Below are 25,663 nucleotides of genomic sequence, written 5' to 3' on the forward strand. Positions count from 1 at the left end.
TTGTTGCCCGCTTGCTTGCTTGTTGCCCGCTTGCTTGCTTGTTGCCCGCTTGCTTGCTTGTTGCCCGCTTGCTTGCTTGTTGCCCGCTTGCTTGCTTGTTGCCCGCTTGCTTGCTTGTTGCCCGCTTGCTTGCTTGTTGCCCGCTTGCTTGCTTGTTGCCCGCTTGCTTGCTTGTTGCCCGCTTGCTTGCTTGTTGCCCGCTTGCTTGCTTGTTGCCCGCTTGCTTGCTTGTTGCCCGCTTGCTTGCTTGTTGCCCGCTTGCTTGCTTGTTGCCCGCTTGCTTGCTTGTTGCCCGCTTGCTTGCTTGTTGCCCGCTTGCTTGCTTGTTGCCCGCTTGCTTGCTTGTTGCCCGCTTGCTTGCTTGTTGCCCGCTTGCTTGCTTGTTGCCCGCTTGCTTGCTTGTTGCCCGCTTGCTTGCTTGTTGCCCGCTTGCTTGCTTGTTGCCCGCTTGCTTGCTTGTTGCCCGCTTGCTTGCTTGTTGCCCGCTTGCTTGCTTGTTGCCCGCTTGCTTGCTTGTTGCCCGCTTGCTTGCTTGTTGCCCGCTTGCTTGCTTGTTGCCCGCTTGCTTGCTTGTTGCCCGCTTGCTTGCTTGTTGCCCGCTTGCTTGTTGCCCGCTTGCTTGTTGCCCGCTTGCTTGTTGCCCGCTTGCTTGCCCGACGCCTCATTGGATTTTTCCAATAGACTGCTTCCCGGCTTCACTCTGTTTGATCACGAGAGTTGCTCAGCCAAGGCCTCACTCATCTTGGAATGGCCAAAATGACACCCACTTGTTATTGCTCAAGTCGTTTACGATTGTTGAAAGCCAGAAGCGACAAATAGCCAATACGCAGCTCAATACACAAGCGAGGGAGTCTGTGGGCCTTTATCTGCTGCGTGGCCAGTTTACCTTGAAACCTATTTGAAGTCATTGTCATCCGGGCTGCTTGAATGTGTCCCAGAGCCTCATCTTAACAAGTAGCGGCAGTTCACAACTACCTGAAATAGTGGATCCCCCCCCCCCCCGACACACACACGCACACACACACACACACACACACACAGAGTGTCTGCCTCGGCGCATAACAATACAAGCGTTTCCCACCGTTGTCATCCGCCCTCCACTTGTTTCTCTTGACCCTGAGAATGGCCTTTACAGCCTTAATAGCCACAACACGGCAATAGGACGGCAAATTGAAACCGCCGCCGAGCGCATTTGGGAGTCCAGGCCAACAATACGCTCGTTTGCTTTCAAATATCTATACAGTGGTACTGTCTGTACAATACGTACTGGATGTAGCTTTTGAAAAATATTAGATCATTACATTATTTTCTTTGCCGTGAGCTTGTGCGACAGCGAGAGAGTGCGCGCGTGTGCGTGTGCGTGCGCGCGTGTGTGTGTGTGAGTAAAAGAGAGAGAGAGAGAAAGAGTGGTGACATTAGCAATAGACGGATTGCTCTTCTAAGTCTCATCCTACTGGTGATTGATCGGTTAACAACTATTTCCCTGACAGACCCTTGATTGAGTGAGTGCTGCGTGTCTTTTTTCTGTGTGCGTGTGTGAGAGCCTGACGGCGGTGGCCTCAGCCTCAGCCTCAGCTTGGGGTCTTTCAGCTCTTTTTCTGTGATTTTCCTTACATATTCATTGTGCTGCTGCCGCTGCTGCCGCCGGTGCCGCCGGCGCTGCTAAACAAAGGTTCTGCATTTCACCCTCTGTGCTAGTGACAGGGGTAGCTCCAGGTATCCTAACCATTAGGATGGAAAGATTCTCTGCCAACCTCATTGTTGTCCATGGCTTGGCATATTGCTGACAATCGTGGCCAATCCAGGGCCATGTTATGAGAGATGAGAGCATGAAATCAATTGAAAGAAAAAAGACCATGACAAAAATGATGTCAGTGTCTCTGCGGCAGGTGGGCGGGCTCAGGCAGCCAGGCAGGCAGCCGGCCAGGCAGCCAGCCAGCCACGCAGACAGCTACGCAGGCAGGCAGGCAGCCAGGCAGCCAGGCAGCCAGGCAGGCAGCCAGGCAGCCAGGCAGGCAGCCAGGCAGCCAGGCAACTTTGTGCATCGATTGGGTCAAACACCAGAGAGAGACTCGGATGGCCTTCAATCTGGCTCCCAGTTCAGCACCTATGATGGCATAGCTCGCTCATGTGTCACCACCAACGTCAACTGCAATTGTCAATTGATATGAACATTTGAAGTTCAGCTTTGCAGGCACGCTTACTTCTTGACTTGTTCTAATGGCGAGAAAAGAGCAATGGGCAATGTGTCAGACCCAGGTTGAGTGAAAGAGCGAGCTGACAGCTGTGTGCACTGCAAGGCGCCCGGCCGGCCATTTAGGCCATTTGATTGGCGGGCGGGCGGGGGTTGATTGATAAGGACCCCCCCTGCTATTTCAGTGACAGCTTCTGTCAGAGAGCCACCTCACGTCAAATCAGATGAATCAACTGCTCAAGCCTGCCCCCACCCCGACACACACACACACACAGGCAGTACAACTGTGAATCCAATAAAAGCATGCTCAAAGGTTTTGGGAAGGAACCTTGCAAATTTGAAAAAGCATCCCAAACAAAGCAAAGCCTAATGCTCCATAGCTTTCAAATTCCATACAAAGAAAGCTCAGCTTGGAATTAACCAGACCGCTTGAATGGGGTGTTTTGGACCAAACATGGCAGGCCGTTCATCCAATCAAATCAAAGTTCTGCGTGCTCAGAGGTCTCCGTCAACCTTGCTGGCTATTTCAGTCCGCTGATAAGTCCGTGGAATAGGGAAAAGGTGGAATGTTCTGAGAAGGTCAAGTGAGTTCACGCTCCAAACTAGGCCTGATAAGACGAGCTGCGTGAAAACACACACTCCGATTCGTCTGTAAGACAGGCAGGTGTACCAAGCTGACCCCCGACTGGACATGAATTCATTACAGCGTCTTTATGGGCAGAAAGCTGTGGTTGGGCAGATGTTTTCTACAATCAAAAGTACGGCTAGTATCAGACAACCCCCACCCCGTTGTAAAGGTGCGCAAATCGATCCACTCTGAATGTGCCGTCATTCCGGTCGGCTGGAATGACGGCGAAGGTTTCCGTGAGTTGTCAGGGTTATCACCCCACGGCAGATAGCCAAGTAACCTTCTCTGTCGCCACCTGCCGTGATAGGTGGAGCACAGATAACGGCTAAAGTGTCACATACCCGTGCGTGCGTGCGTGCGTGCGTGCGTGCGAGCGTGCGTGCGTGCGAGCAAGCGTGCGTGCGTGCGAGCAAGCGTGCGTGCGAGCGTGCGAGCGGCTAACCTCCCAGATCATCCCAAATGCATGAAGAAAGAACTTTTTTCAAAGATGAATGTTTATAAAAATGGCTAGCAACATCGATTTGCAATTTTAGTACCGCCGCAATGTCTTTGCGGGCCAAATCTAATGACATTGCGGCTGAGCAAATTTAGCTGGCTGGTGGGCCAGAGTTTGACGGCCCTGCTCTTCCCCTGGCTGGGCCTTCTTGGAAGTCATTGAAAATGTCATTGAAGAAGTTGACAATGTGACTAAAGACCCCACTCTATAGTTGACCTTGACAAATCTAAGATTTACAACCACTGATTTGAAAATCAGTATGGATACAATTGTAGCTCTCCAGGTCCTTGCTTGCCAGTCATGTGTGTGTGCAGGTTCAGCCGTGTCAGACTACTAGCATGGTGGCGGCGGCGGTGGACTACTGCGCTCCGAGAGCGACATATGATTAAATGATCACAGCGGGCGCCTCTCTGAAGGAGAAACAACAGGTCGGAACATCATATGGATCCCTTTGCAACCTTTTCTCTCTCGCTCTCTCTCTTGCTCTCCCTCCCCTCTGCTTTTTGGATTATTTATTTATTGATTGAATGATTGATTGATTCATTTATTTCGTGGTCGTGCTATGATAATGGGATAAGTATGACTCACCTTTCATGTAGATGCGTGTGCATGCGTGCTTGCATGCACACACACACATGGGGCTCCAATCAACACCAGGCCCATTTGGTGATTGTCCCTTGGAGGAATTTGAAGAGAGCAGCATGTGCGGTCCCCGTCAGCTCATGCTAATGTCATTGTCATGGCGTGCCAACATTTGAAGTTAAATGACACAGTGGAAAAAAAAAAGCCACCATATGCTCACTACAATCATCTTCAAGTGACATGACTGGAATTTGCTACCATGCAAATGGGGATGCTGCTGCTGCTGCTGCTGCTGGTGGTGGTGGTGGTGGTGGTGCTGCTGCTGCTGGTGGTGGTGCTGCTGCTGCTGGTGGTGGTGCTGCTGCTGCTGCTGCTGCTGCTGCTGCTGCCGCTGCTGCTGCCGCTGCTGCTGCCGCCGCCGCCGCTGCTGCTGCTGCTGCACCATCTTTTTGCATAGCGCTGGCTGGCTGGCTGGCTGGCTGGCCAAAGTGAGAGCAAAGGGTTCAGATGGCTGCATCTTGCGCCATTTCAAATTGGGCTGCCCCACTCGCCGTATTTCATTTTAAAATTGAAGAGTCAGTGGCGTTTGACTGTTAAACAGGACACAAGACAAGCAAAGAGAAGGTCCCTGAGGGTTTCTAAAGATGATCAAAACGAAAACCAAAAGTGTCGGGATGGAAAGCCAAAGTGGTGAGCCCGGAGGAGGGCTGGACTAGGATGTGTCCGTAGTAAGCGTTACGCCTTACCGTATGTCCAGCAGTGACGATGTTAGATCAAATGAAAGTGATTGAGACTCAAGCGTATCCATTCATTCTGCTTTATAGGCACTCCATGATAAACACATCAAGTCCAAGGACAACACCATTGATGGAAGGTTTGGGCGTCCATATTCTTTTCCCCAGGTTCTTTTGGAGCTCCAAATACACTAGGTGGTGATGTCTTTGTCAATATTCCATCAATGTTAGCTGATTCTTTCTTTTCTGCTTTGGCTGTCAAATGTGGAGTCATCAATAATTGATTTCCATAACTCTGCTTGGGGAACGGAGAGAGACCGTAAAGTAGCCAGCGAGCAGGAGCGGAGGGGGAAGGGGATTTGCCCCCCCCCCCCCCCCTGCCGGGCTGCTGATGGATGGATGGATGGAGGGAGGGAGGGAGGGAGGTACAGAGGGATGCAGGGCTCACCCACTGTCAGGCAGCCGGGCAGCCAGGCACGTCATCATCCTTGCAGTTTTCCTCCCTCCCACGAAGCCCCCACTGGTGACCTTACCCTCCATTTAAGATTGGAACCTGATTGATCTTGTGAGGCGTAGTTTGAGCGCTACACATCAAATGCCCTGTCTCTGAAGCAGTTAATCAAGCCTAATCAATAATGGTCTCGACCAGCGCAATTGACACCTATAAGAATGGCTGGTTTCATAATGAAACAGGCTACTTGAGGTGTAACTTGCCAGATTTCGTCGAACTTTTTCTCTCTCTCGCTCTCTCGCATGCTTTTAAGACTTTGGATTGTTGCAGATAAAAGGATCTACAAGGCTGCTCGTTCATTTCTTCACTCCACAAGCTTTTACAAATGAACGGAGGGCTGGCTCTTTTTTCAAAAAACGCTAATCGTTTGTAATCCTTTTAATGTCTGTCACGTTGCTCTGTCAATACACACAAGTGAGCCTGCGTGCGTGCGCGCGCGCGCGCGTGCCTGCAGCATCCCGAGCGAGCCCGGAAGAGTGATGGAGCTGCCGCTCGGCGCGCGCGCGCGCGCTCGCTCGCTTTCGCTCGGCCGCGATTGCATTGCGCTCAAATTGAGGATGTCCTTATTCGACATTCTAGGCTGATGACTGTGATGGCGCAGGTTGGCATTTGCACTCAGTCCCTGAGTTGGCCATTTCTCTCAGGTAAAGAGATGGTTCAAGTCAAAGGGGGTGGCTGGGAGGGGCGAGGAGGGTGTGACGAGGGGTGTCTGCTTTTGTTCCACAGAAAAAGGGGGCTTGTTCTTCGCAGAGCAGCTTGACATTTTAACCGCGCGGCGAGGAGCGCCAAGTGAGACGCTTGACAGCGGAGCGGAGCGATGTGTGTGCGTGCGTGCGTTCGTGCGCGTGTGTATGGCTTAGGGTTGGAAGCGGTCAGTGCGGAGGTGCACCGTCCAGTGTGAAATTCTACCAGAGCCGAGTGGGTCAGAGTTCTGCAACCTCTCCCAAACCGGTGACGAGACCGCACCGGCGGCGGGCGCACGCAGGATCACTCGCAACACCTGAACGCCGCACCGCGCCGCGCCGAGCGGACCACGAGGAGTGCAGGCGGGCGGAAGAAAAAAATAAAGTCTGATGATACGGACGAATTTCTAACACTATCGGACTTCGGAATCGGAAAAGAAAGACAGAACGAACGAACGAAAAATGAAAGTAGATTAACTAAACCATGCAGCGCCTTTTCCAACAATTCAACTCTCTGCCCGGCTTCTGCAAGTGCACTTAAGAGTTTTGCCAGCCAGCCAGCCAGCCAGCCAGCAAGCCAGCATGATCTGTTAGGACCAGTTGAAATCAACTTGAATAAGTGTGCTCTGTGGACAACAACGGACTATGTCCGTTTGACACGAATATGCTCAAAAGCAAATTGGCCGTGCGCCCGTGAGCGCTCGCTCGCTCGCTCGCTCGCAGCGCAGCACGCACCTCTGTGACTTTTGTGGATTTCGATCAAATCACTTGGAGCTTGAGGGATCTATTTCCCGCATGCAATAACGTCTGGACTGACAAGTCTTTCAATTCCTGAAAGTGCTTTTCCCTTCCATCCAATATGCGACCTACATCGAGATGTAGATTCGTGTAAGTTTATTTCTTTTTCTTTTCTTCAGCTTCGCTGTGTTTGTATCAATATTCCAAACCGCAAACTAAATGTAATTTGCACATTACAGGTTTATACACATATTCGCATTCTTCTTCTACGCTCAGGTAAGTTGTTTTATTTTTACCTCAACACTATTCGTTCAGTCTTCATTTTGGAATGACTTTATTTGTTAAAATCAACCTCCACTAGGATTTGAACATAAGGTGAGGGCAGAATAGAATAGGCGGCCCACCGAGCCGGGTCAGCCACCCTGCCGGTTGCACATATAGCGGACCCGGTGCACGGGTTTTGCTTGCTCCGAGACAAATATATATATATATATATATATATATATATATATATATATACACGCTTGCTCTCATTCTACCACGGCCGACTGGGACAGGTGGAGAGGAAAAGCAAATAGCAAATAAATGTTGATTTTTTTTTTATTCTTTTTTTTACGGTTTGTTGCGAAGCTGTTCTTCAAACTGCCGCAGATAAAAAAAAAAGAAATCATAATACAAAAACTCATTTGTTTGCGACTCCTGCCGTCGATTAGAAAAAAAGAAAGAAAACCACTCGATTGAGTTTGCCTTTTTAGACGGAGAGGTACTGATTGTGATGACATCTAATTTCTGACAGGTAACCAATCAGTCCCCGCCTAATTTCACGCAGCATGTAAGCGAGCAGAGCAAAGTGACGGACCGCGTGAGCCGCAGGTTGATCCGGATCTACCAGCTGTACAGTCGGACCAGCGGCAAGCATGTGCAGGTCCTGCCCAACAAGAAGATCAACGCCATGGCTGATGATGGAGATGTGCACGGTAAGGGCAACGTCGTCTGCATGCGTCGCCAATGGGAATTAGATTCGAATTATTGACGTTGAGGAAGATGTTTTTTTTTTTTTTTTAAAGATACGTTATAACCAATTCAAATCAACCATTTAGTTCTGCTGAAATGGGCAAATTTACATGTTCACTTTTGCTTGGAGCATGTCATAAATATATTGCCCTGTACGCTAGTATGTCAGATGCTCCTTCATGTACGTTCGCAGTCTTGTTATTATCCATTTCCTTATGTACGTTCTCAGTCTTGTTATTATCCATTTCCAGTCAATATTTTGGGTATGATTCTTTATTAGAAATAGAACAGAAACAAATTTGCCTTCACAAGGCCACAAAGACAAGTTTTGCTCGTTAAAAATACTACCAGCAAGATATTTGTAGGTTTCAACTTGTTTATTGAGCTGGATCTATTTGGATTTAAGAAAGGATGAAACACCAAGTGACTATTTTAGGTACAGATCGCGTGCATAGGTATTTGACCGCGGTGGGTGCTTGACATCTTTCTGTACGTCTGGAAGAACCATTCAAGTCTTACATCCACGTCCCCAAAATTTCCACTTCACAATTTGAAATGCTTGAAGTGGAACTTCACAGCAGTTCCTGATCGTTTTGTTGTTACAGGTGAGGGAGTGTGCCTCATTGACTCAATTTGAATATGACACAAAATGATGTCTCTTTTTTTTGTTTGTTTTTTGTTTTTTTTGCAGTGCAACAAATATATCTTTGTAATAGATTTGTATTCAGTTCAACACCAGTCTCAGCCCCCACTAGCATCATAGAATAAAGATACAGTATTTTCAAGACAATACGGATGTACTCCAATTTTGTACCTTTATGATGACATCTTTTTTTTTTGCCAGTCCATAGGAAACTAAAAATGGCCTATTGCTCTGCAAATTCCCTAAGCTTCATAGATCTCGGCCCTCTTTTCATGTTGCTGAAATGCAATCCAGCCGAGGCCATCATTCCTTAGCGTTACAGTATTTGGGGGGGGATATGGAGATAAATGTGAATGCAGATTTATTTGAAGATAAATTCCTGATGGGGATGACGGGCTTGCCTCTTTAACTTTCAAAGACAACAAAGACACCTGGTTATATCATTTTGAAAGAATTTCAGGATACATCAATCCATGGAAGGGAATGATTCCACAGGTTCTTGTTTTACGTGGATACTGTGTGGACAGGAAGAAAGGGAAAAGAAAGGCTGCTGAAACTCAATTTCAGACCTGCATGCGCACGTGTGGCGGTCATGTAGCTGATGAACATAGTCATAGAAACATAGATGCTCAAAGCCTTCGCTCTCATTAGCGTGCGGCGTCATTTATTAGTGACAATGTTTTCTTTTTTGCTCAGCCAAACTCGTCGTGGAGACGGATACGTTTGGAAGCCGCGTGCGTATCAAGGGAGCCCAGAGCGGCCTCTACATTTGCATGAACAAGAGGGGGAAACTCATTGGCAAGGTGAGAACTCCCATGACTCTCGTTGTTGTTGTTGTTGTTGTTGTTGTTGGCTCTTGGGTCAAAGGTCATGTGAGCTCAATTCATAAGAACAAATGTCTAGTTTTAATGATGTTTCATGTTGACACAAAGCAAGATGCAGCTAATATCAATGATGCAAGATGAGAGACATCTGAATTCACAAGACTGTGAATGAACACATTTAATAGCATAGGTCAAGGTCCAATGGAAAAGTGACCATCTAAATGGCGGTAAGATTGTAAGAATAATTTCACGGATCTGCTCCCTACCTCCCTCCCTTCTCAGCGCGCACACGCACGCACGCATGCACGCGCGCGCGCGCACACACACACGCACACACACACACATAAAGAGAATGGCCGGCCACCCACCTAGCTAGCACCCTGCCTCGTATACCATCTGCCCGTAGCTCAATTACAGCATGTCCTAGCCCCATAAAAAAAAAAGATACAACAGAAAGAGTTTTTTGGATGTACCTGTTCATAAGATTGCATCTCCTATTTTGCAATTGAGTCGGTGCGCTACCACTTCTTGTCCAGCGAGTTGAGTCATAAATTATCCTTGAAACTACGCAATGTTATCAACTAATGAAGAGGAACACTTCGCTCAAATTCCTACAAGCCATACCGACAGTCAATCAACAGTTTGTAAGTGAAAAGTGTCTGTTTTCACCCCAAGCAACCGCCCCCCCCCCAGTTGTAATGTAAGTAACATATGCTGCATTTCCAGAACGAGGGGAGGAGGCATCATTGCGTTAGCATGTGTCTGTGCATGCACGGTGCAGGCACTTCCAATTGGGCTTTTGAAAAGCAAATCAAATGGCGCGCTTCACTCTGACTGTGCAGAAAAACGGACAAGGGCGCGACTGCATCTTCACCGAGATTGTGTTGGAGAACAACTACACGGCGCTGAGGAACGCCCGTTACGAGGGATGGTACATGGCCTTCACCCGTCGAGGACGGCCGCGAAAAGGCTCACGGACGCGCCAGCACCAGCGTGAGGTCCATTTTATGAAGAGACTGCCCAGGGGTCAGCAGCCCGCGCACCCCGGCCACCGGCGACCCTTTGACTTTGTTCACTACCCCTTCAACCAAAGGACTAAACGTGCGCGCTACTCCGCAGAGCGCTGAGCAATCCAAAAAGTGCTGAGGCAGGCAGAAGGGAAACAAACTGCCAGGCTGAGGCGGGCTGAGGCGGGCTGAGGCGGGCTGAGCCAGGCTGAGGCAGGCTGAGGCAGGCTGCTACATTTATCATCACTAGTTGATTCATTGCTCACTTCTGCTATATGTAGTGGATGTATTCTTTTTTTTTAGACTGTAAATAGACAAGAACTCTATTTTTGTACATCAGATTTTTAATTCCTGACTATAAAATCAAAAATAGTGAGTTATTTTTAGAAGCACAGAACTTATTGAATTATTATTGACAAGCTAGTAGAGCCTTGTTGTTTTTTTAATCTCTCTTTTGATTGTGTCCCTTGAACTGTAACTTGAACAGATTGATCGCGGTTCACTGGCCAATGACCGTGTTCATTCGTTCATTTCTGAGGGAATATGCGGCAAACACAGGAAGCTACGTTTGAATATCAGCGCTGAGTACTATTATGACATTAAGGTGTAAAAGAAAAAATCCATCTTGGACATACTCATTGGCCCTCCCCTCCAACTTGCTTGTTCTTTGTATGTCTGTTTTGATACATAAAAAAGGATATATTTTATTTGACGTGTAAAAAAGGATGAAATATTTATTGAAATATGTCATGAAATACTGAGAATAAATACCTACTTGTTTGCTACTGCTTGGATTTCACCTTTATTTGATGATTTGATTCATTCATTTGATTCCAACGCATTGCTCTGAGCTTGGCGCTCCTCTCCAGCAGCCCTGGATAGACCTCAGCAAGTCGGGAGGCTGAGGAGCGTGAGTCGTCTGTAGTTGCAACGCACCCTACGCCCCCCCCAGCCTTCCCTTCCACGTTCTATACAGCCACTTTCAGCAGCCGGGTAACGCAGCACCAAGGTCCGAGGAAAGGTGATCAAAGCAATCTGTACTTTGATTTGGTTTTCCTCTTGGGCTTTTGCTTGAGCTGAGAGGAAATACTCTTGTCTTTTGGCAGGCAGGCAGGCAGGCAGCCAGGCAGCCAGCCAGGCAGGCAGACAGCCACGCAGGCAGGTAGGCAGCCACGCACGCAGGCAGGCAACCATACATATGGTTGCTGCAATGTGAACTTCTCATCAATGGAGCGCCATTTATTGACAGTGGAACGGTTGTTACCTGTTGATTTGTGATTTCTCTCCGCCGTTGTGTTTGTTTGCCAGCCAGCAGGGGCGCAAACGGTTCCTGTAGAGCTGATTGGAACTTTGTGACTCGCCACCGTCAGATGGATTGCTTCGCCCGTGTTCATCGTCACCCTGGCTCCGTCAATCATCCACGCGGTCTCGTATTCCGGACCAGACGAGGTGAGGAGCGAGCGCTAGCCGGCGGCCGCCCGGCGGCTCGGGTCGGTTCGGTTCGGTTCAGCGCACGTGATACACCGCTTTTGCTTTGCAATACGTTGCTGAGCTTGTCATTTCCCCAAATCCGACTTGGGATGGTGCTGTGGCTTTTTTGTCTCCACACATAGGACGTGACTTGCTGCTGAGATCCAGAGGTGGCCATTGAGGAAAATCCTATTTATGAGCCATAGCTGCTATGAGAGAAATGCAATGGACCCTCTGACTAGCTGATCTGTTGTAACCTGTGTAAACTATCTGCTCCTAAACTAGTCAGTCAGTCAGTCAGTCAGTCAGTCAGTCAGTCAGTCACATTACAATGGGCTTCGACACCTCGACCAAACCATTCTGTGCTCATGCTCGACCGACCTCCCATTTGTTGGAAATGGGCTACAAAATGTGTTGCTTAGCACTCTTGACAATCCTACAAATGAGTTGCAGAGAGCCCAAACATTTGTTTGACATGACAGTAAGCTGGTTGTTGAGCGTTCTTCAAAAGAGCCACCAATAAAAGGCACTTGACATTAATCTGCTTAAAGCCTTCCGCATTGGATTAACCCGGCGTTTTCAGACACAAGGACACTGGAAGCCAGTCAGTCCCTTGGGATCACTTGATCTGGTAAGCTGCGTTTGGTCTGTGACGACGAACGACAGACAGTCCGACACGTTTATTGCACTGGCTCTGAAATTTGCATGCCTGCAGCAGCAGCAGACTGTAAATGGATTAAACGAGGCTACTGCTCGAGCCCGTCTATAGAAGCAGCTTGTGGGAAAAATCACACCTTCCGCCTTTGGCAATTCCGCTGAGGCCAGATCACTTTCATCCATTTTATTGAGCGCAAATAGCATCCCTGAGAATCAACAAACAAAGGTAGCAATTGAACCCCTGCCTGCCCTGCCGGCCCTGCCTTGCCCTGCCCTGCCCTGGCCTGCTCTGGCCTGCCCTGCCACGACCCCCCCTGCCGAGGGGCCGTCGAATAGCGAGCCTACGCGGGCGGGGAACGCGGCCACCCTGCCGAGCTCAGCGGCGGCGGCAGAGCTGCTCCAATCCAAAAGCAACGATTTGATGAGGATGACGAGCAAACAACTTTTGTCGACAGTGTGTGACGCTGACGGAAAGTGAGCTGGCTGCTGGCCGTTCAGGCTTTCATAGGAAGCAATATCTGTCAGGATGCGATGCCTTTCATTCCCACAATACATTGCCCTTGTGAAAGAGATGGGATTTTCGTCTTTCCCCCATAAACGGATGACGAATCATTCTATTTTTTCAACCTTCAGCAGGGCATGTTGACGTGAGGACTCGAGGAGACTTGTTAGCAGCTCCCCCAAGTGGTCAACAAATGCTGATTTTCAATGCAGAATGGAGCCAATTTCAATTTCTCATTGTCGACTCATTCAATTGAAGCATTTTTTGATTTCGCATTCTTCATTTTGTGAAAACATCAAATGAAATGTCTTCATGCATGGCAATGAAACAATTGTGTTCCGATAACAAACCATCCGCGTGCATTGCTGATGTCAGTTTTTTTTAAAATCCATCAATATTACTGACTATATGCGGAGTTCCTTCCTATTCCTGCACAGGTTGCCGCCGTAACTTCCACCAAAATCACGTTACATAAAGAATGATGTCATCCACAAATCATTGATGTTCCTGAATGATGGATGTCATCATCGTCACACAAGCAATGCAATCCAATGCAATGCAATGCAATGAAATCATTGCTAGATATGGAAATCACTTGGTTTTGTTTTTTTCCAAATGTTGAGTCAACTTTTGTTGCTCAAATGTATGAAGGATTTAGTCCTGTGCTAATTGTGATGGATGGCTTTATTCCATTCTCTGAGGGCTCTTCCCATGTGCAAGGGATGTTTCCAGATTGGAAATGACAGGCCGGCCCATGATGTGCGCAGGGTTAACAAAAGGCGGCGCTTCAACCAGGCTGAATAATTGAAAGGCAAACAACTGATCAAAGTGGAGATCCATCTCAACAGTTTCATTGTTTATGGATGTGAGATCTGTTGACTTTTCCAATTGGAGCTGTAAACTTTTGTTTGTCCATACATTTCTAAGAGTCTGAGCTGAACAATTACTGGCTAAATGTGTTTGCCAGCTCCGAAGCAACTCCCCCGCTTTGCCCTCAAAAGATCAAAGGGAAGACACCCCCAAACCCCAAAGGTCCCCCCCCCCCGTTTCCTTTCAGCCATGACAGTTCAGCCGGAAAGCCAACCATTAATGATTTTTTCTTTTTTTCTTTTTTTTTTCTTTCCTCCCCCATCTATGGAAAATGGCATTTTGGAGCGCCAAGCTTTCACCATTTCCCTGCAAAACAAAAAAAAGTGAAAGACAGTGATCTGCATATTCTAATTGTGTGTTCAGCCGATCAAAGAGCCGACGGGATGTCAATTGTAAGGGAAGGTCGAAAGAGCCTCATGATGGGAATGAGCACAAATTGATGCTACTGATGCTAAACGGTTAGGCGCCTCACAGAATGTCAGAAGGTCAATCAACTTTTGGTAGTCATTTGACCGTGACACAACCTTTGCAGTTAACAGCCCTGCTGGCTGGCTGCACTTGGTTGCTTTCTAATTTCATTCAACAGTTACATGGAACTAACAGGATTAGATCTTTACAGACAGTACAGTCAATGTCCCGCACTTTTTGGAATGACCTTTTCAATCAAGCTACCCCAATTTTTGTTTTCAACTGCATTTTGCAATATCAATATTTTTTGATGCTGCTGAGTGAAAATTATTTCAACATGCATTTGGCGTCGTTGGGTAAAGCAGAAACGGAGGTTTGTTTGTTTGTTTTTTGAATCCCGAGTCATTTTCTATGCTGATTTAAACAAATACTTGAATATTGTTTTCCAAAGAATAACCGTTATACTTTCAAGCAACATGTAAAACATGTTCATAATTATCATGATGCATATCATTATAACGGATGGATCATTATCTGAACGGAAAAGAATGAGTTTAATTCAAATCGTAGGCGCGGTGTATTTTTTGCGGTGGTGGGCAACCTTTATTTAACAGAAGCATTGCATACAAAATGACGGCACACGTCAGCACATACGTCATACGTCACGCCGTCGCCATCCAAACACCACGGGGAACTTTACATGAAGCGAATGGGCTGCTAGCCTGCCGCCGCCGCCGTCTTTTCCCCCGTTCATCACCGACTGCTCGCCTCGTACCATTCTTTTCACCAAAATGGCCGGCTGTGTTACAGCGTGCAGTTAGTTGTGTGTACTCCGTCGTGTGCGTTTGAAGCATGCTCCTCTTTCAGCTACCAGAGGATGTTTTGTATCACATACTGTCTTATTTGGACTGCCAAACACTGAGTCGTCTCTCTCAGGTTTCTAAAGTCATTTGGCACATTGTAAGCCGTGATGTGGTGTGGAAGAAGATCGCCAAAGGCTTGTTAAATACTGGAATTACTCGATACTGGACAGACATGTAAGCTAAGTCACGCGAGCGTGCTGTGTAGTATTGAACTTAGCATTAGCACACGCTTGCTACCCGAGCGAGCGAGCGAGCGGCTGTGTCAAGTACGTACTCTTTCTCTGTACTTGCTAAGTACACACTCAGCTACTTTGAAGGAGGCATGCACTCTGGGGTCGTGTGAGGCGGCGGGAGCTTGCTCCCTACCTCCCTCCCTCCACCTTGGTGGGCAGCTTCCATCCCGTTGTTCTACCTCATAAGCCTCTTCATGCTCCCTGAATCAAGTAGAATCAGTTTGTAGCCTGCAGGTTGATCTGCTGGCTGGCCCACAATGAAGGGGAGTGAAAGTAGTCATCATGTGTATTTGAGTTTTCTAATAAATAGTTTGTGACACAAGTCCTGGTATTTGTCTGACACGTACCCTTCAAGTTAGGATCAAAGCCCCTCTCCAAGCCGTGTCAAAATTGAGAATCCGCCTGAAACGTGGACACCGTTTTTTGGGCTTTCAATTGCCAGTACAGTGAACTATCCATACGCTACACGAGAAGGAGAAATGAAAAAACGCAGATAGTGTGTTCATCACGCTGAAGCTCTCCAATCATTCGCCAAAGCGTCAGCAGGCAGCCCCCACTGTCTATTGTCAAGGCTAATGCTCTGTTTAGCACGTTGCCTCACCGTTGAGACGTTTGATTCCTGCTCGGGCGTTCCTCTGTGGAGTTTGAGTGCGTGGGTCTTCTTCGGGTACTCCGGTTTCCTCCCGCATTCCAAAGACATACGGGCTATGCCGATTGAGCGCTCCAAATTGGCCGTAGGTGCGAGTGTGGATGCTTCTCCGTGTGTGTGTGTGTGTGTGTGTGTGTGTGTGTGTGTGTGTGTGTGTGTGTGCGTGCCCTGCGTTGGGCTGGTGATCAGTTGAGGGTGTCCCACGCCTCCTGCCCCACCTGAGGAGAAGTGCTTCACCAAATGGATGGATAGATGAATTTGAATGACACTGTCACTTATAGGTTATGTGATGATCCACAATAATCTGTCAGTGTCATTTCCGCCGCAGCTATCCCCATATCCTGCTTAAGGAGCGAGTGAAGACTGCTCAAAACTGGTGTCATGGAGTGTGTAAAAGGACTACGCCTTTGAAATGGAAACCAAAGTATGGAATCATATTTACCCAATGTTGATGTTAAACAATGAACATTAGAGCGTAGAGCTTCTGCATTTGGATACATGTCTTTTCATTTTGAAGATACAGATTGTTATCCTGTCGTAGAGCTATGCATTTGGAAGTGGGAGACCAAGCGCTGATCACCGTGGCCACTTCTTCTCATTTCCAAAAGGAGATGCACAGTGTTACTTGACTTACTTTCCATTGAAATATTTCCATAGATTGTTGCCGTGGTTGCAGCTGGATGGGGACACACTATTTTTGTCTCAAGCTGGCGAAATTCAAGCCTACCCTCTGCGCCAAGACTTCAAGAAGATTTGGCGTAAGCCAATCAAAATCTACTCTGGCCACCGGGCAGACGTCTGCAGATTTGTTCTCACGGACACGCACCTCATCAGTGGTGGAAGGTAGCGGCGTGGGATGGCATGGCATGGCATGGCATGGCATGGCATGGCATGGCATGGCATGTGTATTCCTTCAGCTCGCCTCATGATAACTCCTTTTTTGTCTATTTCAGTGATGGCAAGATTGTGGTCCACAATAGAAGAAGTGAGAGCCCAAGGAAGTTATTTGGTCATAATCAGGAAGTCAACTGCATTGACTCCAAAAACCAACTCATCATCAGTGGATCTAGAGATCAAACAACCAAGGTCACCATTCAGTTTCTTTTTTGTTATTATGCAGTAATTGTCATTAAGGTTTCACCATGGATGATCCATTCCAAAGTTTGACTGTGACTTGACTTCCTTCCTTGTGTAGATCTGGACATTGGCCTCCAGCTGCCCCCGAGACAGCATTCCCCTGTATGACAGAGTCTGGTCTGTTGCAATTAACCCGACACTAAGGTATGAACAATTTGTACCGGAAAAGGCTGTTTGTGATCATCTGCAGACTGTATTGCACACGCAGGCTGGCTGGCAGGCAGGCAGGCTGGCAGGCAGGCAGGCAGGCAGGCTGGCTGGCTGGCTGGCTGGCTTCCTCCTCCTCCCACTTGCTTAATCCCCGTGTTTATTTTTCCGACGTATATGAACTGAAGCTTTGTCAGTGCAGCTTTCTTATAGCCAAGTTGACTTATCAAGGCAGGTGTGTGCGTGATGGTCTCCCGCCCACCCGCATCTCTTAAACCCCGATGCGCCTTCGCAATCCCTTTTCCACTGATTAGTGTTAGACGAGGCTCTGCTGCTGCTGCAGCTGCTGCTGCTGCTGCTGCTGCTGCTGCTGCTGCTGCTGCTGCTGCTGCTGCTGCTGTATTGCTTTTTTGTTTGAATTGAACTATAGGGCGGCACGATATAGCAACAAAATAACGATAACGCGATATTGAGCCATGCCATATGCAGCTGGCAAAAACATGCAATCGTTTCCTTCACTTTGCTTTGTCTCAATTTAACACAATGGGAAATGTGCATCAGCATCCATCCATCCATCCATCCATCCATCCAACCCCCCCATCCATCCAACCCCCTATCCATCCAACCCCCTATCCATCCAACCCCCCATCCATCCAACCCCCCACCCATCCATCCAACCCCCCACCCATCCATCCAACCCCCCACCCATCCATCCAACCCCACCCATCCACCCATCCACCTATCCACCCAACCACCCAACCACCCAACCACCCAACCACCCATCCATCCACCCATCCATCCATCCATCCATCCATCCATCCATCCATCCATCCATCCATCCGATAGTAAACATGGGCTGTGAGATACTTGCTTCCAAACGAAAGCAAGAGCCAGGCAATATTGCTCAACATAAGCACATTGACCATTTGCGACACTTCTTGTTCCGTGAGTGTAGCGCTGGCTGTTTTCTTGATCTCATCAGAGCTTCTGAGGGCCCAATTTGCAAATTGGATATTGCGCATGCAGATTCATCAGTGACTCACACCCAACGGGAGAGCCATTATTTGTTAGTTTGCCTTTGATGGTGTAGTCGCCGAAATCCAATTAGGTCTGCCCCCAACACACACACACACACACACACACACACATTCCTGCCAAACAAGGCGCTGGCCCGATTTTGAGTTTGTGTGGCTGCTTTTGCTGTGGGGTGGGATGCATGCATGCAACACTGACCATTAGTGGAGGAAAAAAAGAAAAGGGGGCCTGGCCTGGGCAGGAGCCAGTGAAGGGAGAAGCTAGAGACTTGGAAACAGGGAGGGGAGAGAAGGGGATTGTTTTGTCTCGAATTCCTCAAGCACAACTACAAAGATCTCGCAGGGGCCAAAAGCGCTTTTGAACATTTTAAAAGAAGAAAATGATTGTTGGATAAACCGTCAGCTATTTGCCACTTTCTCACCGCCGCCGGCCGGGGGGGATGACCTTTGACATTTGCTATCAAAGTACAGGCTGACGCCACAGCAGCCAGCCACCCACCCAGCCAGCCAGCCAGCCAGCCAGCCAGCCAGCCAGCCAGCCAGCCAGCCAGCCAGCCTGGCCGGGTATGCCTTCTTGTATGAGCGCACCCCCCAGCCAGCCAACCAGCCAGCCAGCCACCAGCAGCACCAGCAGCCCCACACACTCCAATTTCACCCCCACTGCTCTGCCCCCCACTCAAAGCCTGAAATTCACATCTTTCTCATTGCCGGGCGGCCATCCCTGCGGTTCAGGAGTCAAGAATTCAATTAGTTCAAAAAAAGAGGAAGAAGAAAAGAGAGAGGCCGCAACAATGCCATAAGGGGCCAGCCACGATGTGCGTTCGTTCCCACAGGCTAAAAGCAAGATGCACACGGCAGGAGGGGAGAATAATCACGGCTCACGCTGAAGCCCCTCATTACACACACACACACACACACACACACTCACCTTAAATTACTTCAACGCATGCATGAAGAGAGACACACTTGATTGAGCATTCTCACAGATAGCTAGCACAGAGACGGACGGCCAAGCACCGACAAAATAGGACCGTTCTAGTATGTATGCATAGTTGGATTCCCATGACATCTCCAATCCAACTCAACACTTGGGTTTGTCTCAAAGGCAGCTCTTCTCGTCAGGATTGGTTGAAGGCGTTGGCCAGATGTTTTTTCTTGACAATTTGTTTGAGGAACCTCGAAGGAACCCTGACGCGACGGCGGACATTCCTGCCTTCGTTTGAAACGTCAAAGCCGTCCGTCCGTCTATCCGCTCGAGGAATGTCTTGCTGACCTACTACACAAACACGAGGCAAAAGGCCTACTTGGGGGGGGGGGGGGGGGTGTCTGATGAGGCTTGACCGCCGTGTGCATGCAAGTGTGCCCGTGCGGGAGTGACAAGTGTAATGTGGATGTGCGTGGACACTCGGAGAAAGTTGCCCAACCCTTGTATTAAAACCAAAAAAAGGTCTTCTTATGACAATGTGAAATAGTAATATGCTTAGTCATGTATGTTTAAGTCCTCATTCCAAGTGAACTTAACCAGATACAGTATGTTTGCAAATGTTGCCTTTAAAGTGACCAAATCATTCCAAATATGAGAAAACAAAGAAAATGGGTGATGCAAAAATGGAGCAAATACAAAAGATACAGGAGGCTTGCTAATGTTCTGGATCTGATCAAGGCCTGATTTTCACAGCTTTTAATTCTTGAACACAACAATTTTGCCCCGATGTGCAGATGTATGCCATTTCATATTTGCTGGGTGGGGGTGTTGGAAGGACATAAAGTGTTGAGGGTTTGCGCATATGTTTGTTGGCTGCGTGTCCAACAGTCGGTCGGGGGTCACTGTCAGCCATTGTCTCCCCCTGTGTATCGTACCTAACCCTTTCAGCTGCGACATAGTTACAAAGCAGATAAAAGCACAAAGTGGATACACGTTAGCCAGCCGGGCGGGCGGGGTCAAGCGCAACAAATTAGCAAGCGACGGAGGTGATTGGACTTGGGAGAGTGGAAAGACAAAGTTGAAGCGCCCCTTGAACCCAGATCCAAATATTTGAGATGTCAGAAGTGAGCCATATTTTGCTCCAAGGCAAGTGTCTCGCTCGGGATGAGCTGACCCAAACGTCACGCCAGTGGAGATTGTGAAGGGATGGTGGACACATATTGCGTGTGTGTGTTTAGGATGGACACCTGCCTGGCCTGACCCCTTAGCAGCTGTAATCTCAGCAAGCTCTGATCAGGCAGGCAGGCAGGCCTGTTGGCGGCTGGGTTTTGGGCACACATGTAAAAGTGGGGTGCCATCACCCATTGAGGGGTGACTAATAGAGAGTAATAGGATCCAGATCGTGATTGTGACCATAACCCTATTGTATCTTATGTCAGCAGGGTCAGAGGTCAGCTGCCCTGCTTACAGCTCCAGGCAGGCCTCACCCCAGCCAGCCAACCCAGCCACCCCTTTGGACCCTAAATGAGTTTAGCCAACACTAATTACCTAGCAGGGCCTCGCCATGTCGCCTAACAGGCTTGACAGCTTCCGCCCGCCATCTTCTTCTTGGGCCCTGTCTCTCAGACGCTGAGTGAGATTGCTTGTTTGCTTTCTTTTTTTTTTGCTCCTCCCAGGTCTGCTGCTACTAAGGCTTCTTTTTTTTTTCCCTTTCCATGATGAAATGTTAACGTGGGGTGATGGTTGTCATATTGAAAAAGTGTGTCTTTCTCGCTCTGTGTGCAGCTCCTTTGTAACGGGTACGGCTTGTTGTGAGAACCTCTCCCCTCTTCGCATCTGGGACGTTGAACGGTAAAGTAATGGCGCCGACACGAGTGGAATCTAACACACGACAAACATCAGCCCTCAGAACCTATGACAACGGCCAATAGGTATTTGTGTTAGAAAAGGTCAAACTCTGTGGTCTTAGTGGCAATTCCCTTTGTTTTGAGTCCACGTTGACTTGATGACTTGAAGTTGTCGCGCTGTTTCAATTGCAAAATTCCTGCCTCTGTGTGTGTGCGTGCGTGCGTGTGTGTGTGTGAGAAAGGCACGCCTTAAAACGTATCCATCCGTGTAAATCCCAGCTTTACCCACTCAGATTAAAGCAGACAACGCGACTAACAATATGCCGAGGGCTTGAAATAGGAGAAGGAAGAAAGGACCCTCGTTTGGCAGAACGTTGTTAAAGAAAGAAAGAAAGAAAGAAAGAAAGAAAGAAAGAAAGAAAGAAAGAAAGAAAGAAAGAAAGAAAGAAAGAAAGAAAGAAAGAAAGAAAGAAAGAAAGAAAGAAAGAAAGAAAGAAAGAAAGAAAGAAAGAAAGAAAGAAAGAAAGAAAGAAAGAAAGAAAGAAAGAAGGTCACAAAAACAACCTGATTACTTCCAAAACCATTTGGATGACTTCCTTCCGACCTCAGTCCTTCCTTTTTTGAAATTGCTCATCCTTCATCAGCAATGTGTACAATGAAAGAACCTGTGAGCCGCAGGCGTCATTGGTGGGTGCACCGGTTGCATTCCTGATGTTTGGACCTGAGAGGTGCAGGCTAAAAAAAGGGAAAGACCCAATGATTGTCTCACACACACACACACACACACACACCTGGGTGTGGTGAAATTTGTCTCTGCATTGAACCCATTCCCGAAGAATCATTTGGCGATCTAACCCCCCAATTCCAACCCTTAATGCCGAGTGCCAAGCAGGGAGGCAATGGGTCCCATTTTGTTAGTCTTTGCTATGAATTGGGCGGACATGAAACCAGTTGGGAAGCCCCCCTGTTTGCTTTAGTGAGTCAAAACCTCAGCAGGCAGGTAGACCAGACCAGGGCAAAGCAGAGCAGGGCAGGGCCGGGCCGGGCCGCGCCGCCATTCTCTACTTGTCAGACAGCTTTTGACTTGTTGTATGGCCGTGGCCCCCCACGCTTCTCTGCCTCCCCTTTAACGTAGCCTCCGAGCACATGCAGACAGTGCTTTTAATGACACAGCAGCAGCAGCAGCAGATAATGCCCTTAGCATGTTTTCCTTTGACAATTCATTAATGATTTCTCCTTTCACAAGCTGTGTGTGGCCCTTAATAGCGCGCTGGCTCCTGCAGTGAGAGTGGACAGGCTTAAATGGGGACAGAGAGCCCCTCGTGACAATCACACTCTGTGACTACACACACACACACACACACACACACACACACACACTATGCTGCCACATGTGCTTAATCCTCGTAACTAAAAGATTCATTGGTGTAGCGTAAAATTGGGTGAATAACACACAGTTATGGTTGCTTTGATTGATGGTTATGTGGATCGACTCTTCTACTATGCTTTACTCCTTGTTTTGGTGTTCATGAGGCTCAATAGTTGCAGCATTAGAAAGACAGCAAGAACAACAAGGTATAGGGCCTGTGCCCAAGCATCAACTGGTCAAGCCCTAATAGTTAGCACCTTCGTGTTTATTGATGCAAAAGTACTGGCTCCTAGTGAGGTGGACAAAGAACAAACATGGGCGCCACCACTTTATCCATCGATTTTCAACCCTGCCTGCGTGGCTGGCTGCCAGCCTGCCTGCCATCCTGCCTGCCATCCTGCCTGCCATCCTGCCTGCCAGCCTGCCTGCCTGCCATTTCTTTGGCTAATCTTCCAATTTTACAGTTTTACAGTTGACGTTTTGGGCAACCTGACGCAAGACGTGCTTGCTGTTTGCCGCCGCCGCGAAGGCTCCCCTTCCCATACCGTCCCATCCCTCCCCTTCCCTCCACTGCAAGCTCCACCCCAACAGCTAATATTGGTCTCCAACAACAACAGTACTTTGCAATGGCCGTAAGGCGGGGGTCGGGGAGCCCCTGCCGGGCATAGCGTTTGAAATGCTACGGGGGTTGTAGTTTATAGAAGAAAAAAAAGCAACCGCAAAACCCGCATCACAAATGGCACGCACTGGTAGCTACTTCTCAAGTTGTGTGCCGTAGCAGCAGCAATAAAGTTTTGTGATTGACCGAGTTTGAATATGTCATCTCTCTGGTGTTAAGGTCTTGGAGAAGAAGTCATTATTTGACATGTTGGTCATTCATTCCTTGGCTTGCTGCTTGTTTTTTTGGCGCCATGCTAAACTGCTTGCTTTTTGTGTTCAGGAGAAAATGAGGGGTCAGTACCCCACGGGCTCCAAATGAGGGACTCCCCATTGGCTAAGACTTTGTCACCAGAGCTGGGCAATGAGAAAGCTCTGGGCCAATAAGGCGCCCTACCGAGAAGGTCCTGGTCCAATAAAGTGGCCCCCTGGGGTCAAGACCAGGGATTACCACACAGAGCTGGCCTCTGGATTGAGCTTCACAGAGGAGGGGAAGGGGTGGGGGGGCTTCTTAGTCAGTCACCAAGGCTAGCAGACCTCTTTAAATGGTTGCTATGGGCCAGGTATCAAATGTGTGAACGTCTCACACACTCACAGTCACGGTCACGCAGGGTATTAAATGGCAACAAAGAGACAGTTAGAATGCAATAATACGCACTGCTGAGTGCAGGTTATTCTCCAATAATCAAGAGACCTGCACCCAGCGAGCCAGCAAGCCAGCTCTACAGAGCTATGATCACAAGAGCATGCTGCCTGCTGCTGCTGCTGCTGGTGGTGGTGCTGCTGCTGCTGGTGGTGGTGGTGGTGCTGCTGCTGGTGCTGCTGCTGCTGCTGCTGCTGCTGCTGCTGCTGCTGCTGCTGCTGGTGGTGGTGCTGCTGCTGGTGCTGCTGCTGCTGCTGCTGCTGCTGGTGGTGGTGCTGCTGCTGCTGCACATGCTGCTGCTGCTGCTGAGCATGCTGCTGCTGAGCGGGCTGCTGCACTCGCTCACACGCAGGCAGGTCACGCCACAGCAGCCTAGAAAAACACTCATCAGAAGTTGCCCTTACTTACCTGTACTTTGTGTCCCATCTGCGTTCACTATGCAACACGTGACTCCCATAGACCTCCGACTAATTCCACGCAACATCAAGATGATTGGTGAAGATGCTCTTAATTGGCTTCACGCGTAACGTGCTTGCCTATCGGTCCGTTGTGATGCGATGTGTGCTTTTCATTGTTTTATTCTTTTTCTGTAAGCACTGTCGATTGTTATTCGGCCGGCCGTTGGCGTTCTCCGTTTCAGCAATTAGCATCTTTAGCTCTCCAGCCTCACCGCGGTTGCATTTGAGACGCGGCTCATCATTCCTACTCCGGCGAATCCAACTAGACCACTCTCCTCCTCCTTTGCTTGTCTCCAGGTCCGAGTGTATAGGCAGTCTGGGTTCAGAGTTCCGTCGAGGGGCCGGTGTGTTGGATATGCTGTTTGAGAGCCCTTTTCACCTCTTCACCTGTGGCTACGACACGTTTATTCGACTCTGGGATCTTCGCCTAAGTCGGCGGTGAGTGGAAAGTGTTGAAAGTACCGTATTTCGACGTTTCCCGTCTTTTTGCTCATTTCAAGTTGTGATGAAAACACTGGTTCTGGAAGTCGAGTCAATGAATCGGGAGGCCGCTCGGGACGGCAGTGGTTTCTCTGCCGCTCGCTCAATTTTGGGCTAATGGGCTTCACTGGAGTCCATCTAATATGATCTGATTGGCCAATCACTCAGGGGATTTACAAAAGGGTAGGGCTGGCTGGGCTGGCTGGGCTGGGCTGGGCCGGACTGTACATTTCAAGAGGGGCGACCTCTTTCCGTATCAATAATGAATCGAGTCCACCTTAAGCGGCATCCCGAGCGAGCGGCTCCCGAGCGAGCGGCATCCCGAGCGAGCGGCGGCATCCCGAGCGAGCGGCATCCCGAGCGAGCGGCTCCCGAGCGAGCGGCTCGGAGCTTCAGGTTGGCTGCAAATTTGGCAAACTTCGGTGAATGCACGGCGACATTTCAAAGGATTTGATCCACAGTGCAGTGTGAAGTTACACTATGCCTCGTCATCGTGAATGCTGTTTACGAGAAAAGAAAGAGAAGCCTATTTTGATTTCCCTTCCACCGTTTTGAATCCTCTCCCAAGAGAGTAAAGTGAGTCCGCAGTGGGTTTTGCTCGCTGAGTAGCAATGCTAGCGAATTATGAACTAATTGACAGCGCACAATGAATTATACATTGGCCCACCGTGTTTATTGATCAAAGTCTAAATTCAACCACACACTACATCTATCTGTCTATCTGTCTATGTATGTGTGTGCAGCAGGTGCCCCATGTTCTATTCCTGTCCACTGTGATTTATCACACTGTGTGCTTGCGTGCATGGCTGTCTAGCACATGGTGTTTCTTAATCTCTTATTGATGAGGCCGTGTGCACTAATGGAGGATCAATTCCTACTGACGAACAAAAGCCTGCTTATGTTTTGTGAATCTGAGACGGCAATCAGTTTGGCTGAAAAACGGCTTCAAAGGGAAACGTTGCTTGTATGCAAACAGTCGGCCAGTGAAACCGAGTCAATGGCGTCGGCCGTAAGAAGGTCGGCCGCACGTTCTGCTCGGCTGAACCGTTCTCAAGCGACGGCTGAGCAAATCGTAACGAACCGCACCGTTTATTTGGCGTGTTAGCTAACAGCGTAAGCAAAGCTATCTTTGATTATGAATCAAGTACTTCACTTGAATGTAAGCACTTTTTTTTTGTCCTCAATTCAATTCATCTCAATGTGGCTCTTGTTACCAACAGGAAGAACGTCATGGAGTGGGAGGAACCCCACGACAGCGCC

General features: G+C 48.6%; 2 protein-coding genes and 1 long non-coding RNA gene across 6 annotated transcripts in view; all 3 read left to right on the forward strand.

Moving 5' to 3' along the window:
* Positions 1-598: 598 nt before the first annotated feature.
* On the forward strand, positions 599-4,961 carry LOC133158143 (uncharacterized). Its single transcript, XR_009715148.1, has 3 exons — positions 599-3,746; positions 4,502-4,628; positions 4,725-4,961. It is a non-coding gene; the product is annotated as an uncharacterized LOC133158143 (long non-coding RNA).
* Positions 4,962-5,068: 107 nt separating this feature from the next.
* fgf8a (fibroblast growth factor 8a) lies at positions 5,069-10,817 on the forward strand. Of its 2 annotated transcripts, none has more exons than XM_061285091.1 (5): positions 5,069-6,716; positions 6,806-6,842; positions 7,363-7,543; positions 8,920-9,026; positions 9,890-10,817. In XM_061285091.1, the coding sequence occupies exons 1-5, from the start codon at positions 6,688-6,690 to the stop codon at positions 10,172-10,174; spliced, it is 639 nt and encodes a 212-aa protein (XP_061141075.1). In that variant the 5' UTR covers positions 5,069-6,687; the 3' UTR covers positions 10,175-10,817. The 2 variants fall into 2 exon arrangements, with proteins under 2 accessions (XP_061141075.1, XP_061141076.1); XM_061285092.1 differs by having other exon boundaries at positions 7,396-7,543.
* Positions 10,818-14,614: 3,797 nt separating this feature from the next.
* The window catches only part of fbxw4 (F-box and WD repeat domain containing 4), an 11,598-nt gene continuing 549 nt past the window's right edge, over positions 14,615-25,663 (forward strand). The window contains exons 1-8 of one of the 3 annotated variants that reach the window (XM_061285401.1): positions 14,615-14,998; positions 16,035-16,130; positions 16,364-16,549; positions 16,660-16,792; positions 16,902-16,987; positions 20,735-20,800; positions 24,221-24,361; positions 25,624-25,663. The exon at positions 25,624-25,663 is cut by the window's right edge and continues 102 nt beyond it. In XM_061285401.1, the coding sequence (XP_061141385.1) occupies positions 14,814-14,998; positions 16,035-16,130; positions 16,364-16,549; positions 16,660-16,792; positions 16,902-16,987; positions 20,735-20,800; positions 24,221-24,361; positions 25,624-25,663 (933 nt within the window). In that variant the 5' untranslated portion in view covers positions 14,615-14,813. The remainder of the gene's footprint in view (positions 14,999-16,034; positions 16,131-16,363; positions 16,550-16,659; positions 16,793-16,901; positions 16,988-20,734; positions 20,801-24,220; positions 24,362-25,623) is intronic. The other 2 variants (XM_061285402.1, XM_061285403.1) reach the window with 2 other exon arrangements.

Source organism: Syngnathus typhle, linkage group LG8 (assembly GCF_033458585.1).
Source record: "Syngnathus typhle isolate RoL2023-S1 ecotype Sweden linkage group LG8, RoL_Styp_1.0, whole genome shotgun sequence".
Classification (NCBI taxonomy): Eukaryota; Metazoa; Chordata; class Actinopteri; order Syngnathiformes; family Syngnathidae; genus Syngnathus; species Syngnathus typhle.